This window comes from Perca fluviatilis, chromosome 21 (assembly GCF_010015445.1).
Source record: "Perca fluviatilis chromosome 21, GENO_Pfluv_1.0, whole genome shotgun sequence".
Classification (NCBI taxonomy): domain Eukaryota; kingdom Metazoa; phylum Chordata; class Actinopteri; order Perciformes; family Percidae; genus Perca; species Perca fluviatilis.
This window is the reverse complement of record NC_053132.1, coordinates 20,899,862-20,924,075: the sequence shown is the minus strand read 5'-3', so window position 1 is coordinate 20,924,075 and position 24,214 is coordinate 20,899,862. Positions and strand designations below refer to the sequence as shown.

General features: G+C 43.5%; 1 protein-coding gene across 2 annotated transcripts in view; it reads left to right on the top strand.

Moving 5' to 3' along the window:
• Positions 1-24,214, top strand: part of snx29 (sorting nexin 29) — a 185,047-nt gene that overhangs the window by 42,106 nt on the left and 118,727 nt on the right. For both annotated transcript variants that reach the window (XM_039788209.1, XM_039788208.1), the window contains exon 15: positions 438-523. In XM_039788209.1, the coding sequence (XP_039644143.1) occupies positions 438-523 (86 nt within the window). The remainder of the gene's footprint in view (positions 1-437; positions 524-24,214) is intronic.

The following is a 24,214-nucleotide window of genomic DNA, read 5'->3' as shown; positions in this document are numbered from 1 at the left end:
AGAGCCACATCTCTGTAAATATACCTCAGTCTGACCACCTGGATTAGATTTCAAATGTTTTTTATTTTTTTATTTTATTTCACCGTTCCGCAGGTGACAAGATGTCACAGCAAGTTTCACACTGTCTCCCTCCACCGCATGCTGTCATAAACAACATCCTGTGACCGGCTCGATGCAGCTCCCACAGTTGTTGGACAGAAAATGTACCTTTTTGTCACTTTGTGCATGGCAGCATCTTTACTGTGATAGCCAGCAGATGCTTATTTTGTCTAAATTCACAAGTCTGACTCTAGTCGGTTATGAATTACTGGATATTTGACAAAGTTTGCATACAATGTGTTGTTGTTATTGCCTCCTTACTGTTTGTGTTCTCTGGTTATAAGCTGTGTGTGTGTGTGTGTGTGTGTGTGTGTGTGTGTGTGTCTTTGTTTGTGCAGGGAGAATGAGGTCCTAAAGGTCCAGTTGAAGAAGTATGTGGGGGCGGTACAGATGCTGAAGAGAGAGGGGAGCCAGGGCGATGATGGTAATGCACACACACACACACACACACACACACACACACACACACACACACACACACACACACACACACACACACACACACACACACACACACACACACAAAATTATGACCTGATATTAGATTTCATGTCTGTGTCCCAGTCCATCTATTTTGCTCTCAAACAGAAACGCTTATAGATAAAATAAGGTCATCAGTTTCCTCCACATCGCAGATCAGTTCTGATGCATTTCTCAGAGGCCCAGATGACTAACCGCCCTTGTCACGGTGCAAGTGTTCTTCTCTTACTCCGACTTATCCTTCTTCTTTTTTGTTTGTGGTTTTTGGCTAGATTTGATAACTCTGACTTTGTTTTATTCGTGTTGCCAGGGGGATGTGAGCGGTGCTCTGTGTAAAGACTGGCGAGATAAGCCCCTGCTGTATCAAAGGCAAATAAAATGAACATGGCAGATTATAGAGGGCCACACAATGGCTAATTGCATTTTTGGGGGATAGAAAGGAGAGCGGTTATCTGTGACGCCCCGGAGGGTTTACGTGTTTGTGAGTTTTATTGTATGTTTTGGTGAGACAGCGAGGTAAAGCAGTGTGGGGAACTTTGTAATATCAAGTTAATGATGTTTTATTTTATTATTAGAGGTCATAAAAACAACTATTTGGTGCTATAAATCCTTTTAATAATGCAACATTAATCCAGCAGGGATTTATTTATTCATTTAGGTGGAAGAAGACATAGGAAGGAAAAAAAGATCCAGTTTATTACAACATCGTTCCTGTCAGAAGTTACCTGTGGTAAAAACACGGCTGTGAAAAACACTGACGTGTCAAACAAGCAGGCAGACAATCAGACAGCTACGGCAGGTGTGGTAGGTCAGAATTGAAGTTGGATGTTGGTCTGTGAACAGTGATCTAAGGGATATATTTACATTTGTATTCCAATACCATTCTAAAGAATAGAGATATCTGGCAAAAGGTTTGGTAAAAAATATAAGCCTTAACGCGCTAGATAGGTTGCGGCTTTCTCTGTTGGGATTGATGTTGTGTATAATTAACCCCACCTATGTAGAATTGTTTGTAATTACCTGTGAAAGCCGCTGTAGAAGGGCGTCCTGCCAGACACGACCGTGTGGCAATTAAAAGAATAAATTGGAGCGCTGTCTAAAAAGTACCTTTTTTATGTGTTCAAAACTTTGGTAGACAACATTATATCATCAGTGTTTGGCAAGTTTTAGAACGACTAAAATCAATTGCTCGCTACTCGTTGAGAAAGTAATAACATTACTTATTTAGTATTAAAGTAGTATAGTATACTAGTAGTAGTAGTAGTAGTAGTAGTAGTAGTAGTAGTATATTTATGGCACACACCCTACAACTCTGAAACCAAAGCCGGTGATTCCTGATTAAAGACTAAAATGTAGGCAAAGCTACCAGTGACCAGACAACACCATATTTGAATAAGACAACTTTTAACTCGAAAGTTGAGGAGGTGCATTTGTTCCCCACACCTCCACAGGGAAGAAATTGGGCCCTATTTTAGCGACCTAAGCGCACGGCGTGAAGCGCCTGGCGCAGGTGCGTTTAGGGCGTGTCCAAATCCACTTTTGCTAGTTTGATGACTGAAAAAATGGTCCGTGCGCCTGGTTCAAAAGGGTTGTACTTAGTGTCTTCATTAATTCATAGGTGTGTTTTGTGCGTAACATGCAATAAACCAATCAGAGCGTCATCTCCCATTCCCTTTAAAAGCCAGGCGCGTTTGGACCTTGGCGCATTGCTATTATGATGGCGGATTTTCACCGTAATATTTTTATTTTTAATATTTTGCATGTTTGTGTGCTGCTGCGCTTCCCTGTGTGTGTACCAAGCATAGTGTAGGCGTACTGTGCATAAGCCTAGGCGCATTTTACTAACGCGCTGTTAAATTAACAATGAAATGCTGCGCTATTGACTTCAGAACAGGTTTTTGTTGGTCAATGCCGCGATCACTTCCTTCTGCCTCAAGATAGCAAAACTCCAAGAATGCACCTGAACACACCTCCCTGTAAGACCAGCACGCCCGTAGGCGCAAAGATGGGCGCAAGTGCATTAGCTATTTAAGCGATGTGGGCGCTGACGGTCTTAAAATAGCAAAGACACCTGCGTCGGGCTTTGCGCCGCGCCGCGCCGGTTGCCCATTGAGGTCAACCCTCCATCAGTCTCCCGGTAAAATGGCAAAAATATAGAGGGAGTAACGAGGCATTGCTGGGAATAGTAATTGTGATGTAATTATTTATATTTCAATTTGAATCCCTTACAGTACTTTTACAGTCACTGAAAAAAGTAATCCTATTACTGCCCAACAGTACTGCCCGTCATATCTGCCAACCCTGCTGCGATGAATGTTACATTAACACAAATATTTTACCACCTCTCCCAAATAAGTTTGGCAAACGTAGGGTTTTGTTTTAAGCTTGTCTGATGTTCTGGCAGTTTGTTTTCCATACGCTGTTCCCAGATGAATGAAGGTTGAAAGTATGTTATTTTTCATTGACGGGAATGATGGCCAACATAACTAAAACAAGATCCAAGTTGTATGAAATTGGACTTTCCATTTACCGTGCAAATTCACTCCCAACCAGTCTCCAAAAAGTCACTGTGTTTCTTCAAGACACCTTTTAAAGGGACTGACTAAAAACACAATTCTGATGTATTTTGTAAAAAGAGGAAGTTGTTCAGTTAAGTCATGTTTTCAGGTGCGTTGACAACCTCCCCGCGTGTGTTAACCAAGGCCACAGACCTGTGCAACGTTGTGATGTTTAAAACATCACAACGGCTTCATATTTCATCCCTCTGGTTCCCGGCAATTACCGTTTTCAGCATGTCGAACTCGGGCCGCCTGGCCCGCTGACAAGAGCGCGGCGGGGAGGGAACGCTGACAATGGGAGATGATTGGAAGGAGAAAAAGTGATTCCCTGACACATGGAAAAGGCACATATATTATCAGGAAATAGCCATCACCCAGCCCAATTGCAAAGTCTTGACAAACCTGTTCTGGCTCTCCTCTTGTTTTTTGTATTTTTCTTTTTAGCCCTTCTTGTTTTACCGGCACTCATTATCTTTCTCGCTCATGTTGACTTTTTTCCTTCTCCCATCATTTGTACCCTTTCCCCTCTCCCTTTTCACCCCTCCTTCATCCCTCTTGTCTTTCCCTCTCCTTCCATCCTCGCTCCCCTCATCCCGACAGGCGTAGTAATTCCCTCTCCACAGCGGCGTCTAAATGATTTCATCCTCCTTCGCCTCTCTCTTCTCCTGCTAATGATGTGCCTCGTTCCATCACACTTTGATGTTGACTAGCGCAGTTTGCTTGTGTGTGTGTGTGTGTGTGTGTGTGTGTGTGTGTGTTTTGGGAGCAGAGGAGGAGGAATATTGTGTGAGCAGTTTAGAGGGGAGCAAAAATCGACGAGGATGAATTTATACGCAAGCGTCCCTTTTTCATGTGCTGTCAGTATGCTTCCCCGTGATGAGTGCGCTGCCTTTTTGAAACCCCTCCTGTCTAATGATAGCGCCGCAGATCTCTCGAACGCTCCTCAGGAGCTGTCAGCCACACTGACATCCCACAAAGGATGCTTCTCCTTTCTGCTGTTTCAGAGTAGTGATAATTGTTGCTCCCTGAAGCTGTCTTTCTCTGTTTGTTTGGGGGATTTCCCCGCTCTTCTTATAGAGAACCGTATGTTTTTGTTGCTGTGTGTTCTTTTACATGAATGGGTATTACAATACAGTACAAAAGCGTGTTACGCGCACGAATCCATTGTGCAAATCTGCACATGTCCCTATGGTAGACGACAGGACATGTCACATAAGTGGAGCTCCAATTTGCGTGACGTCAAATTCGAGTTGAACGTTTAGATGCTGTACGTGCGTGCGTCTTTATGTTATATTTTCTGTGTGTGTATGTCATTAATAGAAGCCATTAGTTGAACCCCAGAGACCGTGTAGTGTATCAGTGACAGTCATGTTTAATGTTAAGCAGAGTTAGATGAAGAGAAATCTCCAGGGGAGAGACACCGAGCAGCACATGTAGAATTATCACACACACACACACACACACACACACACACACACACACACACACACACACACACACACACACACACACACACACACACACACACACACACACACACACACACACAAATACTAACCCACTTTTGCATAGATCCCATGGCTCTTGAAGATCTTTGAAGGTTTGCGCAAAAATAATAAGTCTGGACAAGTTTTTTGAACATAAATTGGGGCCTTGAAAGAGCATGTTTTTTTTTTGTTGTTTTTTTGTAAATCACTATGAAATATGAAAGTCCTCTGCACACCTACAGTATTTATTATGCTTCTTAGTAGGAGGTCAGGGCCAATGCATTTTATGTAAACTTTCCACAGGGCAATCTGACACTGATTTTAAAGCCTTTTCCATGTGACATTAACCTGACTCACGCCAGATGGATTGCTTCGCATTTGCTCGGCATATCCACCTGGGAACTTTCCGTTGGAGAACTTTTGGGAAGGGGCGAAAATACTGGTTAGCTGATTGGATAAACCATCTGTCTATCACCACCTATGTTGGTGCTAGACGGGCCAGATCAACCAATCAGATCAAACTCGGGAGAAGAGCGAAAACATCTTTTCCTCCGAGAAAAGCCTCCTGTGCCGTTCTTTGCTCTTCTTTCAATGAAGGAATACTTTCTAATTCGGATCAAACTTGCGCGATAGCTACGCTCATCTCATCCGTGGAAGCTGCCATGTTGTTTAGACTAACAGTCGCTTCTCGTTGCGTCACACCTAAACCCGCCTCAAAACCAACGCTGATTGGTCGGCAAACCTTTCAGCAAACCTGTAGGAAACGGGTTCCACCTCCCGCCTCGGAGAGCGCTGATCGCTTCACGTGGTCAGCTGAAATTGGCCTGCTGTGCTGTATATAAAAATGATTGGCCTGCCAGTGGCGGGATAGGGATCAGGAGTTATTAACCTGTTAAGTGCTGGCTGGGCGCGCCGAGGACTCTAGAGGAGATCAATAACGGGGTCAGAGGGCAGTTAGTCTTGCGAGATGGAATTCCCTCTCTTCCATTTTCTTGTCAAGAGCTTGGTGATACCTCTATTTCCTCTCATTTCTGTCCAGACAGTCCATTATTCCTTTGCAGTAATGCTCTTTCTGCTAAAAAAAAAAAACAGCAAAAATGGAAAGGAGTGACTTTGATATAAAATTAAGAATGGGAGAATTTTCAACCATTCATTTGTCTTTCAAAGACATTATATATATATATATATATATATATATATATAGATAGATAGATAGATAGATAGATAGATAGATAGATATGTGTATTATATATATTTTTTGTAAGCCTAATGTAGTTTCTGTTTCTTTTATGAGTTATACAGTATTGTTAAATACATTCAAACTAAACCCCTCTTATTTATTTCCCCACTAGGGTTACATGTGAACAGTGGCAGACCTGCACGCTGATTCATTCTGCTTTTTTGCCCGTCACTGCGTACGTGTTTAATTTGCCCATAAATAAACCCGCCGCGGACGGCAGCTTATTCATCTCCAATAAGGAAATGGATTACATGGCCGTTTAAAACCCAATAAGCTTCCCTTGCTGCGCCTTGGTCTCTCCTGCTTCATCCGACAGCCAGTGGCCTAATGAGTGAATGAGAGGCATTTGTCACCGCTGCCTGCCCTAATAGGAGTGTGTAACTTATTCATTACGCACATAGATCTGCGTTTTATTGTCCCTCGGTGCGCTCCACTTCGCCACTTGTATGGCCTCAGGGAGGTCAGGCATCTTGTTGTGAGGTGTCAGGTGTGTGTGTGTGTGTGTGTGTGCACAAGACTGCCTTGTGTATGCATAAAAGTGTGAAGGTTTGTTAGTATTTTAATAAAAACTTTGGATGTGTGTAGCTTTTTCTGGGGCTGTAAAAACCATGGTGTGTATGTGTGTGTATATGTGTTATTATGGAGGTGGATTTTCATTACTTGTTCACTAATGAGAAGCTGAGTGTGTTCGGGGGGTTAGCGTGAGAAAAGCAGGTCACAGTGGGGGGTGGAGGGGGGGTCATTATTAAGCAAATGTGTGTAGGTATGTGTTTTGTCAGGGCAATTGTGCATATGTGTGCACGTTCACATACTGTATCAGTCCCATGTCCCGTTGAGTGAGCGTAGGTGAGACACGGTGTGTATGGGCGTGTGCGTGTGAGGCCTAAATTAAACTGTGCATTAGCGGCTGTAGGTGGGTATGAAACTGTTGTAGCCGGTGTGTGAGTGCTTTATGTTCTAAAGTTATTTACGTCCCGGTAGGCCGACTGTAAAAGAGCAAACGATGAGTCATTCTCAAAGTGAATTGAGCTTAATTGTGCCCCACACATTTAGCCGCAGATCATAACAGCTCACATTGTTTAGCCTCTCAGGTCTTAATCCAACAGATTGGCCATGTTTACCAGCTCAAAGGTGTGAGGGACTTTTCATTTATTCAGCAGAGGGGAGTCTGTTTTGTGTGTTTATATGACAATTAATTCAACAGACACGGTTTGTTGATCTGGCACAAGAGAGGTGACATCGCATATTGTTTCCCAAAGGTGGGGCCAGGTGGTCACCGCCCGATTGCCGCGCACATGTCGGATTTAGGCTTCTGCAGGCGTCATACCTCCCAGGCGTTTCCATGTGGGCGCAGCAGGGGTGTGCGAAGGATTTCATCACCTGGACGAATCAGTGTTAATGAACATTTTAATCATCTCGCTGAACGCCGGAGCCTGCTGGGCGTCATCTCATCCGCCTCTCCTGGAGATAAATATGGAAAAGCGTGGCTGAGAAGGAAAAGCACTGCAGCGGGGTGTGGATTCCCGTGTGATGCATCTTTAGGCTTTCAGGCAACCAAAATGCAGCATTTGTTTGACTTACTGCCTTTTTATGTCACAATACTTGATAAGGCAAACATTCAACATTTCTTTGAGCTTGATTTACGGTGAAAACTCTTCCCCTCCCATCGCTTGCTCTAGTTTCCTCGGACTGTTTTGCAACCGGACAACTCATGAGCCAGACAGCATGCAGTGTTACCAGTCCCTCCAGAAAAATGCAATTATGCGATCGCATAATTCAATACATAATCAGCCAATGTCCGCATATTTATGCGGGGCCCGCATTTTTTCAAATACGCCGCTCTTTCGCCGCATAAATTGCTGATTTCCGCGCAAAATTTGCGGGGCTTGCATGATTTCATAAACCCCACATTTTCGTCATGAAAATAAACACATTGAATGAGAAGGTGTGTCCAAACTTTTGGCCTGTACTGTATATCTTAGCAGAAAGTTGAAAAATGTTGCCTTTACTTCACACAAGAGCAGCCATTTTCCCCTGTTGCCATGGGGACGTTACGAAGTGACGTAATTACGCGACGTGACCATCATCAAAATGCACAGAATCACTTTTTTTTCTCTTTTTCATCAAACCGCAGTTTTTGCAAGTTCCCGCAATTTCAACGCATAAAATATTCCGCATATTCCATCGCATTTTTTAAGAAAACGTGCCGCATAATCAAGGATCTTTGCCCGCAACAATCACAAAAAACTCCTGTGAGATGTCATGCCATTAGCTGCTGCATAACTGCACATTTAAAATGGGTTTTAATATGGTGATAATGATATTTCTTTTTTTCAATGGAATGTTGGCTTATCCTTAAAGTGCTCATATTATGCTTTTTGGCTTTTTCCCTTTCCTTTATTGTGTTATATATCTTTTTTTGTGCATGTTATAGGTTTACAAAGTGAAATAGTCACAAGTCCACCCCAAAGGGACTTACCATCTCCAACAGAAAACACTGTTCACCAACTGCTCCAAACAGCTCTATTGTAGTCCAGCCTTTACTTCAGAGACAAACGTGCGTCACTTTGTAACACGTTATAATGCTCGCCTAGCTGCTAGCGTGGCTTGCCCTCGCACACTGCAACTGACAAGCTAGCAGTACTTACTGCGCATGTGCGACTCCCAAACAAAGATGGAACAGAAGTGAGATGTCTCACTCTGTAGCTAAAACAGAGTCCCCAAGAGCCCCGGTCTGACGGCAAACCCCAGCCTACCACCTTAACTAACACATGTTCTGCGGGAACCCCTGTTTGGTCACACGATAACAGGAGGTGGCCACCAGTCTGGCTGTTCGAAGATGGCCTCGGATCTTTTCTCGGAACCGTCCACTGTCTCGTGGCTGATTACCTTCAACCTTTCTCAGCTCAGTCGATGAAAGTTGATGTCTCTCTTTCTGGATCTCATGCTGTCTCTTGTCCAGGGACATTTCCGTTTTTCATTCTATGTCACATTAAAACCTTAATATCAAGTGATCACCCCTCCCTAATAACAGGCATTAAAATGATAAAAGATGTGGATTTTCACTTAGTTTCTTTCGCTGTGGCTGTAGAAGGTGGGGAGAGGGAGAAATACAGCAGGTGTTTTTCCAAAAGTGTAGTTTAAGACCTTGACTGACTGCTTCCTCGCTGCCTGCGTTTAAATGAAAACCCGTGAGCTCTGTCTGACGACGATTTAGCCTCTGGAGGCAATTGCCAATACTTCTGGGGTTCTGGACTGGCTCACGGACTGTTTACCTGCACGCAACCGAAGCCCGCTCAAACGTGATTGGTTAATACTACTCGGACTACAAACGGAAACCACAGCACTTCCGATACCAACATCTTGTCCCTTTGCCTACAGATTCCGCTATCATACGCGGAGCCGTTTGAAGAATACATTTGCTGTTTTGAAAGCCCCCATGAATATAAGCGATGTGCCCTACAACAGCCCAAACAGGTATATCTAATTGAAAGCTAAGATCTCTTACTTGTTTCAACTAGGAAATCATCTTCGGAAAGGATCAGCGAAGAGCTTATAGAGGTACCGGGGGATTTTCAAGCTTCAGTCGAGCTGAGGCATTGTGTGCAACATTTGAGAGCAACTCAATTTAAGGGGGACGCTCCTAATATTTGTGCTCGCTCAATCCTCTTGAAGCTTTGTAATAGAGCGAGGCGTCTGTCTCTGAGACTGGATTAAGTAAAGAGAGAGCGGCTGTGAGTCTGAGGGGACGGGAGGGAGGAAGGGAGAGAGGGAAGCCTTCAGGTGATGCATCTGGAGATTCACCTCCTCTCTTGCCTCAGGGTGTTTCTGAATCTTCACACACACACACACACACACACACACACACACACACACACACACACACACACACACACACACACACACACACACACACACACACACACACACACACACACACACACACACACAACGCCTCCGGGCCGATGCTGTACCTGGAACTCCGAGTCTCTGCAAGTTTCATCCCGCCGTCCTGCAACCACACAAGGTTTACATGTGTGTGAGACTGCCTGAGTGTGTTTTGCAAGATTGTGCCACTTCTAAACTAGCATAGCACACCCCTTGTCTGCCTCCCACCTATATGTTGGGAGTGATTACATCTGGTCCCAGCTCGCCTGCCTGCCTGCCTTTCCTCCTAGCCAATGTAGGGACTGGTGCTGTATTAGCGGAGAGGCCTGGCTAGCCAATCATTTTCTGCGTGACTGCCCGCGCCGATAATAACACAGCACACACTAACTTCTGCATTTTTCGGGAGCGGAGCAAGGGCCAAACGGTCCAGGTTGCAGAGAGCAGATGTTGGGGACAGAGGGCCGACGTAATGGCTGCTTGTCACTCCGCCAGTTGTTTTACTTTGACACATGTTTTTGCTGCTGCGGTGGAGCTGTGAGGGTACAGAAAAAAGTACAGAAAGAAAGTTTAAGGTTATGTGTGTGTGTGTGTGTGTGTGTGTGTGTGTGTGTTTTGAATCACAGAAGAGTGACACTGCACTTGTTTAAAGGGGGTGTTTTTTTTAAATTTACAACAGCAGCTGTATGTCTGGTACCTGCGGCAGTCCCACCGATATCCACACCTCCTGCAATGCACTCTGGGTAGGAGGTAGAGACTTACAAGGATAATTCAGTAGCAATGATGTCATTGGCTTGGTTGGACCAAGGGGGATATTTATCAGAGCTGATCGGTGCTCTGTGTAGGCCAACCTACGCAGCGTCCCACACACAGAGCTGATAATGAAATCGTAGGAGCATCTGTCTCTGTTGTCCTTTCCCCCCCGTTCGTGCCTTCTCATGCGTGTAAACATTTTGGTTGAACATGAGCACGTATTCATAGGACACTTCTGGTAATTTCTCACCGAAGTTGTGTCTAGAAGAAGCAGCATAACGTCATTTTGTTGCTTGAGATTAAAAGTATTCATTTGATTTTAAATTGATTTTGAAGCCTCAGGAAAAAAAGACAGGGATCCACTGGTGAATTTGAAATGAACCAAACATGAACTGCAGCAGATGTTTAAAGTTTTTTAAAAAGTAGGGGTTTGAATAAATGAGTTTGAATGCGGAATGTAAATTGTGATGCTTATTACTTCAGACAGCTGGCGTCAGCTGAATCCCTGTTATGTTAAATGTCTCTTTCTGTTTGTGATGCCAGGTGGAAAATATCAGAGCCGGCTAAACATGTCGAAACACAGGTTTTCGGTTTCTCCTGACATCGCAATGTGCTGCTCTGATTAATTACCACAGAGGGGGAATGTACAACGTGATCAGCCGCTCGTTGTCAGTTTGACAGATCGTGACACATCTCGTCTCGTGATCAATTTAATTACTAGATGACTGTCAAAACAGTTGACTCACTTACTGGATATACGGCCTTTGTTGTTGTGCATGAAGTTGATCTTCTCCTTTTCCCTCAAGTTGAATGTTATATTTTGGAAAACTGCATTCAATTACTTAAGATGTCTTTATTTCAGACAAAGAGCCTCTCTCTCTCTCTCTATCGCTCCCTCTCTTTCTCTCTGTCTGTCCCTCCCTCTCTCTCTATCTCTCTCTATCTCTCCCCCCTCTCTCCCCCTCCCTATCTCTCTCTCTCTCGCCCTACACGTTATTGTAGGCAACATTTAATGCAACATTTTATACAATATATGTAGTAGGGGGTCCTTGCTCCAGCTATCTTCCAGTAAAGAGGTCCTTTGCTTAAAAGACCACTGCTGTAGATAATACACTGACTATGGATAAGTACCTCATACAACCACACTTGAAGAGATTCAAACTATCCCTTTAAGGGAAAATCAGATGTAAGCAGGCCACGTTACAATGTGTTGTCCAGTTAACAAATCTTCAGAGTGTACAGCTATGCTAGCAGCTCTGTGAGGCTGTAGTTGGGCATCGTGGTGCTGTGAGCCAAATGCTAACGTCTGCATGCTAATATGCTTAACACGACAATCCTAACATGCTGATGTGTAGCAGGTGTGAAGTGTACCATCTCAGTTTACCGTGTTAGCATGCTAACATTTGCTAATTCGGGCTAAACATAAAGTACAGCTGACGCTGATGGGAATGTCATCGGTTTTGCAGGTATGTGGTCATGAACTTAAGTATTGGACACGGTTTGACCTAAAAATAGTGAAAGTCAGAGGATCACCAATGTGTAGCGTTCATTCTTAAGGGGGAACATAAACGGTTGTAAATTTCATGGCAAGCCATCCGACAGTTGTTGAGGACATTTCACTCAAAACGACAAACGTCAACCTCATGGTGTTGGTATAGGAAAAAGGGAGAGGATAACCGAAGCCATTAGGATTCATCCTCTCCGCCCATTGGATATTTGTACCAAATTTCATGGCAAGCCATCCAGTAGTTGTTGAGATATTTCAGTCTGGACTAAAGGGGTCTCCATCCGTAGAGACTGCAGCTGGTGTGGCTAAAAATGGAAGGTTGTGAGTGCTTTGGGGCTCAATTGTTTGATTTCCTAATTGTCATGACTTCTTTGGAGAGAAGCAGTCCGTGTACATTTAAAGAGAAATAATTGTATAGTGAAGTCAATCATGATTTGAATTGATTGATGTAATGGCAGGAAGAAGGAAAAATAAGGCAAGTTTGAAAAGTTATACCTTAATAATCCTCCTGGTCTTTTCCAGAGTAATTTTCAGTGAGTACAGACTGATGAGCTTCTGTTCTTTAAACAGTGAGATTACAAGCAGACAATACACAGACAGCAACGGTCAAGCCCACAATGCCATAACAATGACTGCTACCAGAGCCGGTTCATGCAGTAAGTGGCAAGAAAATGGCAGAAAATAAGAGCCACATAGAAAAAGACATTCAAATTTATTCTGCTCACCAGCATCCCTGTAGTAGTAATAATAATAATAATAATAATAATAATACATTTAGTTTGGATTGCTTTCAAGGAACCCAAGGATGCTGAACAACACAAAAGAATCATTCTTCTTGTCACCTCTCAGATTGAGTTTCCAAACAAGGGGGAGTAATCTGTTTTGAGTGATATGTCTCGGCTTGATTGTGAGTTTTCTTTTTCTTTTTTGGAGCACTGCTGGGATTTGGATATGCATATTTAGGGCCTTACCCAGATAACTATCCACGCTCGTTTGGAGCCTTTTCATTTCAAACCCCATGGAGCCTTTGAGAATCCGCCGCAACTCTCGCCTGAATAAGTGCCACCAGCAAACCAGCAAATCCCTATCTCTTTATCGCTGCCTCCTAGCGCATTTCACCCCCTCCCCTCGCACTGAAACTCACACACACACACACACACACACACACACACACACACACACACACACACACACACACACGTACGCACACCATTCATGTGTGTGTTTGACTATTGTCTGCGTGTTCAGCTTGTTTATGTGCTATGTGATAACAGCCCAGCTCTATACACAACTTAATCCTCCATCTAATGTGCCAGGGAACACCGCTCTCTGCTCCTATAAAGACCAGGGGCCTCATGTATAAACGTTGTAATATGTACAGTATAAACTCCGCAGCACTGTGGAGGAAGGTCTGGCAATGCGAGACAAATTAAAATATAATATGTCTTGCTTTTCCCTTGATGGTCTAGAGTCGCTAATCGCTTTTTTAGAAATAAAGTCGCCGAGAGGGTCTGAAAAGTCACTTAATCTTGCGAGAAAGTTGGCAAGTTGGCAACCCTGTATGATCTGTAATGTGGCTATCTGGCTAAAATGTCGTCAGGCCGATAACCAATGGGTTTTGAGATTGCTACCTATACAAGAAAAAAACGAGAAGCAGCATGTTAGCACACTCTGGCAGTTTTCTTGACCAGTTTAAATGGACTGGAATTCACTTGAAGAATTAGTGGATGTTCAACGTTGCCATGGTCTCTGGTGCTTAATTCTTATTCTGCTATTATCCAATATGTCAACAGCATCAAAGTAGCAATGACGTGTCACTGTTCTTGACTATGCTAGACGGAGGAGGGTACAGGGAGTAGAAGGATGATGAGGGATGCTGCGGAGCTGCTTATTCTAACCGCTTCCAGAAGCCTCTTTTGTATTGGTCAAAGACCCGTGCAGAGGATAAGGAGAGCTCTCTAGACCTTTGCCCACTCTTTTTCTCATTTCTTTTTCCTCCTCTGGGACGGGACACAGGCTTGACCTGTCTAACGTTGGCTGAAATCTTAGACCACGTCAGACCCATAATACTGATGAAGAGGGGAAATGGTTTGTCTGCAGAGCAACCTATTCTGCAGCAGCACACAGAAGGGATGAGTCATTTACAAGTAATTTATGTTCTCCTTTGACTCTAACATGAGTCAAGGGTAATCAGAGTTTAATTTCTCGGGAGCTCGTGAATGAATGAAATCCAGGTGTAAACGCACCCAGGATGTATTGAAGGTTGGGTTATCTACTCAGCTGCAGCGAAGAAATGTTAAATAAAAACACGTGAGGTGCAGTGGATTTGACGTGTTTGATGGAAAAGATCCTAATGAGAGAGAAGTAAACAGTACATTTTTTTTTTTTTTTTTTTGTAAAAGTGAACAGCCAACGTTTGGGATTTGGACAGCCAACAGTGATACATGATTCAGCCCGAGCCGCTGTAATCATGGATCTGAATGGATTCTGCAGTGAGTGTACTGTCAATGCGATTGAGATAAATATAATTTTTGCCTTGGCTCACGTCTGATTATGATATTAGTTTAGATCAACGGCTTTAGAGATGGGGGCTTTGAGATTAAATTGATCCGCAGTTTGTTTTTAGCATGACAATTAAGTCCATATATTCTTGGGTTCTAGTATTCAACATCAAATCCCCAATTTTTTCTTTTCACATCTTGCTCTCATCTTACATCATCTGTGGGTAACATTTACATGCATACAAATGCAAACAATACAATCTTTTTTTCCGCTTTATAATTGCATTACAGACATGGTTATGAGATTGATAAAAAAAAAAAAAAAACCTAATCAAGCATAGATATCCAAATTGTGTACACCCTAAAAACTTTTGGGAAACCTCTGTCGTTCCTCACGTTGTAACCACATAAGGTGTTTGACAAACTCTTAGTTAAAAGCTTCCGGGCCCCTGATAAGATGGCCATTAGTCTCAAAAGCTGTCAGATTCAAATGAAGGAATAGTCTCACAGTTTGGGGTAAAAACACTTATTCGCTGTCTTGCCAAGAGTTAGATAAGAAGATTGGGTAACACTTTACTTGAAGGTATCGACATATATGCGACATGACACTGTCATAACTATGACATGACACTGTAATGACATGTCATAAACATTATAAACAATGCATAAATGTTTATGACTTCTGTCATTAAGTGTCATTCGGTTTTTGTCATGACAAGGTGACGTTGTTTGGGTTGTCTTGATTATGACAAGTTGACATTACCAGAAGTTGTCTTGGTCATGACAAGTTGACATTAAATTAGTTTGGGATGTCTCTGTAATGACAACTTGACATTAACCAGGATGACATTACCAGAGGATGTCTTTGTCATGACAACTTGACATAATGTCTTCCTGTTTAATGTCTTTAGTTGTCTTAATAAGGACACGCCAAAGAAATTGAATGTCAAGTTGTCATGACAAAGACATCCTCTGGTAATGTCATCCTGGTTCATGTCAAGTTGTCATTACAGAGACATCCCAAACTAATGTAAGGTCAACTTGTCATGACCAACACAACTTCTGGTAATGTCACTTTGATTAATGTCAACTTGTCATAATCAAGACAACCCAAACAACGTCAACTTGTCATGACAAAAAACCGAATGGCATTTAATGCCAGAAGTCATAAACGTTTATGACTCGTTTATAACGTTTATGACACGTTCATGACAGTGTCATGTCATAGTTATGACAGTGTCATTTCACGATTACGTCGATACCTTCAAGTAACGTGTTAGCGAAGATTGATACCGCTCACGTATCTAAGAGTGGTATTAATTAGTCTCATCTAACTTCCACAAGGATACAAATAAGCATATTTCGCCAAACATTGACTGTTTCTATAGGCACCTTTTGGCTCATAAGCGGGTATTGGCTCATGTTGGATCCTACCAGGACTCCAAAGTAAGCCATACAGGAGTTCCTTACTACTAGCAAACTGTCAAGTTTCACTTTATAATGAAAGAAAGCCTCCCACTCTTTCCTTTGGCTTGTTTAATTCCTTGCATGTCATTTTTACAGGCTTTCACAATTTTAGTACTACATCAGATGTAGACTCTTTGGGTTCATTAATGTGAAATGTCGACTGAATCCAGAACCAAAAGCTCCATTATGGTGTTATCCTCTTCATGCCCACTGGCTGTTACTGCCCGTCTCCTCTTAAATTGGAAAATTTCTGTCGCGCTGATTAAATTGAGTCCTCAAAAATGTGCGTGCGCCCAGCCCTTCATGTACATGCAAAACCAATGGCATCTTTTATCTTGGAATGAGAACCAAACTGATGAAAGATGGGAAAAAAAAAATAACTTTCTACAGCCTAATGAAGATAACTCACTTGGAGGGAATACACTTGGTGAGAAAAGTTTTTTTTTTTTGTTGGACTTTCTCCCTCGGTGAATCCCACTGTGCTGCAGCCAACTCCAAAGAAATGCTTGTTTTGTAAAAGTCCTTTGGAGTCTGGATCAAAAGCATTTCCGTAGCCGCTCAATCTGTGATTGAAATATTTAACACTGGCACCGAGCCTCATGCAAACGCTTTCTCTCTCACGCTGCCTCTTTCTTCACTCACTCTCATTTCCTTTACCTTTGGTTCCTCCTGTTTTGTCCTTTGCTGTCTCTCTGCCCCCCTCATCTTCATGTTCTTATCTCTTCCTTACTATCTATCTTGTTGCAGTAATAATCACACTAATACAGAGTGGATGTGGAGATACAAATAAGAGGCTGTATGTATATTTGATATTGTACTGCTGATGTTGGCTGCCGAAAAAATAAAAAAATCTTTTTTTCTTTTTCCTCATTGTGTAAATATTAGGGGAAGGAATCACCAGAAGCCTCACGATACGATATCATCCCAATACTTATGTCATAAACATATTGGGGCGGATCTAGAAAAAATATTTATGGGGTGGCGAGAGGGGGGCAGTAATTTTTGAGGGGTGGCAACATATGGCAGACGTGTATATATACTGAATTCAATCACAGTTTGATGAGAAATAGTATGTACACACTACAAAAGGGCACAGGCTGCCATTTGCAAACTCCTACAGACAAACTTAATCTCATGCAATCAAGGTCCTGCATTTGAGGTTTCATGTGAAACGGTTCATATTAGGAATAAGTGACCATACAATGTGATCTCACTTAATAGGAGATAGAATTATGTAAGGGACACTATCGCAGGAAAGGCGTTAAGGTAAGACACAGGTGATGAGTGGCAGATGTGTGAGAGGGGAAGCAAACTGTTTTTGACTGACTGCAGTCGGACATTGGAGATTCGCGCTCGTAAATGGTCAAACTCGCCATAACTTTTAATTCGTTGCTGCCAACTGGGGTGGCTGCAGGGGTGGCAAGGCTTTCTTTTAGGGTGGCGTTTGCCACCCTATGCCACCCCGGTAGATCCGCCCCTGTTTAATTGCAATATTCTGTGATATGCTGCAATTTATCACCTTTTTTTCCCCCCAACTTCACATTTTTCCCAATTTCAAATGATGTCCCCAAACGGAAACTTTGTCAACGTCTGTTTTATCTAAAAAGATAAGTTGCGAAAATATTGCGATACTAACTATGAATATGGAAAGAGGTGTCAGGATGTTTTGAGGGGAAGCTGTTGACATTAGACAAGTTGCAGACTACTCGCTGCTTAATGATTGCATGTGTGTTTTGCATATGCCAGGGACAAGACAGGTGATCTGTTGTTTGTTGGTGAAATCATGAGCCTAATGCAGATCCCTGGCATCAACACAGCAGCAGGGGTCACCTCACGGTTCCAACAGCTCACAGACTCTGCGGGACTACCCTGCTGATTGGGCTCGCACAAAGACGATGCTTGGATGTCTGCGGATAAGTTAGCACAATTAAAGCCCACCTGACAAACTTCGACGAAGTTTTGTGACAGCGTTTATTAGCTAGCGAGTCAGTTTGTGGTCACGACTTCTCGCTGGCACGCACGGGGAAGTTTACAAAAACACAATCTGACGTGGCGCGGTTGTTTTCAATGAGCGGTGAGTGACGAGCAGGTGGCGCTAATTGAAACTTGCTGTCACCTCCAGTGATTAGCCACGTCTCAACTTCAGTGTGTAATAGCACCCTCATCTCCTGTCTAATTGGCTCTCGTCGCATTGATTAAATAACGTATGCAGTCGCTAGTGTTTGTTTATGAGCTCGTGGAGTTGAAGTTGTTGAACTTTTGCGCTTGAGGTGTAAACTTCCTCTCGCGCTCCGGGGCTCAGTGGGAATGGCAGTGAGTAACTTTTAAGGGACGGTCATTCAACTGTTGGTTAGGTGCTGTAGCGTGTGAGCGAGAGGGTGCGACTCTTTCCCACACAGAAAATAACGTTGCTGGACGATGTGGTTGAAACCGTTATCGCAATGTTCAAATCTAATCCGATGAGATAAGATTCCTTTATTGTCAATTCTCGGCACTTAACATACATCGATGTTTTCTGATACGTCGCTTAAAGGCAAACTCTCTACAGGTGTTTGGGAGAACTCCTGCACATGTCAAACAAGTTGTCTCTTGTGGCTTCAGATGGAGCTGCATGACCTATGATAAGTGACCTCAAGCGATGTCCCTTGAGTCAGTGTCAGTTACCCCTGTTTTCCCACCGGGCGCGTCAGCGCTGCGTTCCGGAGGCGGCTCGGGCCCCGCAATCACGGGCATTCAAATCGATGCTCCATATTCCACCAGCCGCGCCACAGCGTGTCCCAGGAGCGTGCATGAAGCGCCTGTCTGCTCCGCTCGGTTAAAGATACGCGCCAGTAGGGCTGGACGATTAATTGAAAATGTATCGACATTTGAATTCTGAAGTTGTTATATAACGTATTTTATTTCTGTTGATAGGCCATCATTCTACCGAGTGTGCAGGGTCCGAAATTAACACTCGCCAGTCGCCAAAATTCGGGGGCGGGGCAACACACACACACACACACACACACACACACACACACACACACAGGCGCACACACAGGCGCACACACCAGCCACTACCTTCTGTTTACGGATAGCTAGCGTTTAACTCAGGCTAATTAATTAGCCAATTAGTGCTGATTTTTGGCAGCCAGCCTTCCAAAAGAAAGCACAATGAAATGAAATGTTAAGCCATCATTAACCGTTGACCGACAAGCAGGAAACGGAGTCTCGGTTCACCCGTCCGGGAGGCTCTGACCCACTTTCCGCACTGCTTTAGGCTTGTACCGGTGTTGATGTTCTGTGCATTGTCGGACACATGCAGCCACTTTCCTGAAACCGCTTGCGGGACTGACACCAGTCCACGGCGGCCCGCGGCGTGTATGTCCGAGCCGGTCTCCAGCGCCTCCACCTGCAGGTTGTCAGCTGTGTGTCCGCCCGGTGTACTCTCGGACGGCCGGCTTAACTCGCCAGTCCTTACCAATATAGTTTCATGTGTCACGTATCTCTCCACAAGCAGAAAAAAGAGGAGCTTAAAATGCAACTTGCTGGTTTAAAGTAAGGACTAACAAGTTGATAAGCAGTTAAGAAATAGATTGTATAGCCTATTTACATTTTTATCATGCAAAAAAAAAGTTTAATCACAGGAGTGCTTGGAGTGGAAAAATCAGGGTTAGGGTTGAAGACTGCAAGTTTGAAAATGGGGAAAAAAAAAAAAAAAAAAAGTGGAACTGTGGTAAACTCGCTTCTTTTTAACACCACACCTCCCTTCTTTTTTATTCATTTTCAAACGTGCAGTCTGTGTCCCGCTCCTCATCTCTGATTGGGGCTAACTCCTCTTGCTTTGCCAGAACTAACTTCACAGCGCTGTTGAGTAAGGTCTGGCTACACCACACTTGCATTCTGGTATTTCTTTTAACCAATCCCAATCGTCTTGGGCTTCTCTAAGCTCGAGACGCAGCAACGGCGGCTCTGCAAAATAGTCTCGGGAAGGAACTTGTTTTGGTAGAACATTTGCAACCCCTCCAAAAGAAAACGCCACATCAAATATAAAATGAAGTTAACTGTTGACACAATACAGCAACTATTGTACTACAGTAACAAGCTATTTAAATTAGCTGGATACATGGTTCAATCTAATTTGCTTTTAGGGGTGGCAGTAGCTCAGTCTGTAGGGTGTTGGGTTCAAGTCCCCATATGGACCAAAGTATGGTTGTGGAATGGTAGCAGGAGAGGTGCCAGGTCATCTCTTGGGCACTGCCAAGGTGCTCTTGAGCAAGGCACCGAACCCCCAACTGCTCGGGGCGCCTCTCCATGAGCAGCTCCCTCACTATGACATCTCTTCATTAGTGCATGTATAGGTACTGAGCATGTGTGTGTAATTCAGGCCTGTGTGTAATAACAACAGAGGGAAAACATTGTAATTAACATCGTGCGGACGAAGATGGATGGGATTAATAAAGTATACGCTATTATTATTATTACCACCCGTGTATTGCCGTGTATATTTTGTCCATAGCAAATCCCCACCAATCGTGCCCAAAACATCCCAGTTAGATAGTAAATGTCGTAAACATATTCTTTGTAAATCTTTACAATCATTCCGCGAAAGAACCAAGCAGGTATGCCTTGCTGCATGATCTGAATTTTCTTCAACACTTGCCATTTTCAGCGTGTAGCTTGCTTGCTCGAAGTTTGATGTTTTTTTTTTTCCCCTCATAGCGAACGCAGTTAGACAATGGCAACACACATTATCCTGGAAATGAACTGTCGTCGATCCAGACTAGCAGCTGCTAGAACACATCCAAACTTTCAGACCAAACTGATGGCGGTTGAATTGGTTAAATGACCTTAACGGGGGAAGGCAAACGTAGCGTCAGATTAGTCAAACAAGCTGTTGACCATCTGACGGCTTCCAAATCAGCACCATGAACAGCGTTTGTGACAGGAAGTTTGTTGATGCAATGTGTTGTCAGCTAGTTATTTAAGAAGGCCTCAATTTAACATTGTTTTGGATTATTGGATGGGATTATTCCTTTAGTTGTGATTTGGCTGGAGATTTAGACTCTAATGGCATGCTGTCACAGCAGATTTTGTTGTTTCCTTGCAGCAGCAGATAAGATACTGCACCAGCAAAACAGAATAAGGAGACAAATCCTCAACAGAAAAGACAAGCACAGAATCTTAAATCCACTGTCTTTTTTTTTTTTTTTTTCTTCTAGCAGTTAAAAATGCACAAGTGACAAAACAAACTCTTGTCTCTGTGCAGAATTGATAACATCTACTGCGCCGTACGGCTGCATATACACAGAACACACACACACACACACACACACACACACACACACACACACACACACACACACACACACACACACACACACACACACACACACACACACACACACAGATGTAATGCTTAATTCCAGTGTGCCCTGCAGTATAATAAAAGTGCAGTTTGGAGCTCAGTTATGGATGTTGATGAGAGTAAAAGGTGGTGACTTTCCATTAGTGGGACAAGCATCTTTTCTAGCGTAGACGCAGCAGCTCTCTCCAGGTCTACCTCTCTGACCCATAGATGGCAGTGCGTCCATGAGTCTCCAGCATGGCGTCTGTGTGTCTGCTGGCCTGTAATGGTGTGAGGAGAGGCAGACAGCCACTGACAGGCCTCCGTAATGCAGATTTACAGTAATGGCCTGAACGGAAATGAGATGTACACCATTAAATAGTTTGGAAAAGACATCTTGCTGCTACTCTGCCGTGGCCTGACCTCGCTCTACGAGCCGGCGAGAAACACCATACCAGATCATTGATTTGACGAAGGCTTTGACTAATGCTAGTGAAGAACAGGACAAAGGAGAAAAAAAAAAAAAAAGAAAGTCTTTTTCTTCTCTCCCTGCTCTTCTGTCAAGACGTGGTATGAAGCCTCCTGAAGTTTTTGATAAGGTCACAGCGGCAGAAGGGTCGTACGTTAACGAGCGCCGTCGACACATGCTCCCGACACGGCTGGGAATTTGCCACCTCTTTCCTCCGCCACCTCCTCTTTTGTCCTTTTTACTTGAATCCCACAATTAAGGTTGCCTTTTGTTCCTAGGGCTCATATGCAGCCAGTGGTCCATGTCATTCTCCTCATCCATTATGGATCAGCACCAGGAGGAGTAAGCGCAGCGTTTGGGGTGTTTTAATAGAGAGATGTCTTTTGTCCTGTGGAAGCAACAGATAGACTTGATGGGCAAGTTTTTTTTGTTTTTTTCTCTTTCTTTCGTGCAGGTCACGTTTGAAAGACGCTATCCTGTAGCTTACTAATGAATAAAAAAACGTGGTTTAATGTACGTAAACAATGATCAATGATAACCAAATTTCTCTCTCATATTGCTCCTCATAACCACTGAAAACTGTCAAAAAATCAAACCCAAAGTCCTATTATTATGGACGTTATCTGACATCTGACTCGTTTCTGCTTCACATTTTCAGCAGGGGAGCGGAGCGGCTGTGGGTTGACTCCCCACGGTACTAACGTGAAAAAGCTGAACCTGGTTTAATGTACCTTAACAACGATCAATCATCACCACATTTCTGGTTCGATTTTTTTGACAGTTTTCAGTGGTTATGAGGAGCAATATGAGAAAGCTTGTGTGGTAATCATTGATCAGTGATCAATGATTACCACACAAGCTCACAAGCTTTTTCCTCGTCATAGGTTGCCAATGAAGAAGAAAATGTTAATGTAAGATAACTTATAATTGTTGGATTTCGGTTTAGTTCTTTTGACAGGCTTAAGTGTTCATTACAAGATATGGCCATGATAAATTTGGTGATCATTGATCGTTGTTGAGGTACATTAAACCACGTTAAGCTTTTTCACGTTAAGCAGAATGTCCCGACAGGCAGCGTTGTGAACAGATGCGTGCAGCCAGCACAGCAGCAGAGCGGCTGTGGGGATGGAGATTGCTGTGGATTTTTTGGCTTCTTTTTTTGGCAGAATTATATGTATTAGTAATAAAGTATTAAAGTAGTAAAGTATTTTATTCCAGACGGCAGCTTTTATTTTGAAAAGTAGAAGCTCGGGGACGGCACCAGGCGGGATGGCATGAGACGGGTCGGCATTACATGGGACGCTCCAGGCTGCAGCCATACAGTCTCGGTCTAGTGCGCGGTCTTGCTCCAGATTCCGGGAGATTGGGTGTCATTTGCGGGCGTCAAGGAGCCGCTATCAATATGCGGGAGACTCCCGGAACTTCCGGAACAGTTGGGATTTCTGGATAAAGATATAAAGGCATAAAAACGAAAATTTCCTCCCGTTTGACGCGCCCCACCTGTCAGGTCTCTATTCCCCACCAGTGGGCGCGCCCCACACTTTGAGAACCGCTGTGTTAAAGTATTCCGATTCACGAAGATAGAATATGACCAAGCCTTAAAGGTCCCATGACATGGTTCTCTTTGGATGCTTTTATATAGACCTTAGTGGTCCCCTAATACTGTATCTGAAGTCTCTTTCCCGAAATTCAGCATTGGTGCAGAACTACAGCAACTAGAGCCAGTCCTACAATGAGCTTTCCTTAGGATGTGCCATTTCTGTGTCGGAAGCTATTGAGGAGGAGAGTGGGAGGTGGAGGGTGGGGGTGTGGCCTTGACCAGCTGCCACTTTGCTCGTTTGAAAGCCATGATGTCTCTCTCTCATGGGTTGGCCAAATTCTCTGCCGGGGCGAAAATTAGAAAGGGAGGTAACCTTGCTTGTTATGACCTCATAACAAGCAGATTCCAAAACGGCTCATCTGAGCTTTCATTTTCTCAAAGGCAGAGCAGGATACCCAGGCCTCGGTTTACACCTATCACCATTTCTAGCCACTGGGGGACCATAGACAGGCTGGGGGAACTCATATTAATGTTAAAAAACCTCATAAAGTGAAATTTTCATGCCATGGGACCTTTAAGAGTCAGACCTCTGATAGATGTTTAAATTCATCCGTTGCACAAAGCTGTGTAGCTCTGCAAGATCTTAAGTAGGAGTAATTTGCAGTGCATTGTGGGTAAATCAAGTCTTTTTTTCTAACTAAAGAAAACACGGCTGACCAAGCAACCGTATCAATCTGCTTAGCTCTGGTTCACCCCCGGATAAAAATGTTTGCCTGGTGGAAAATAAACCAACAGTTAGAAGGACATTTGACTGGGAACATTCAGAGTGTAACAATAAAAAAAACAAACTGATTTGTAAAAAATATTTCCACAACCAGGAAATGGTATTAATCTCACAGTTG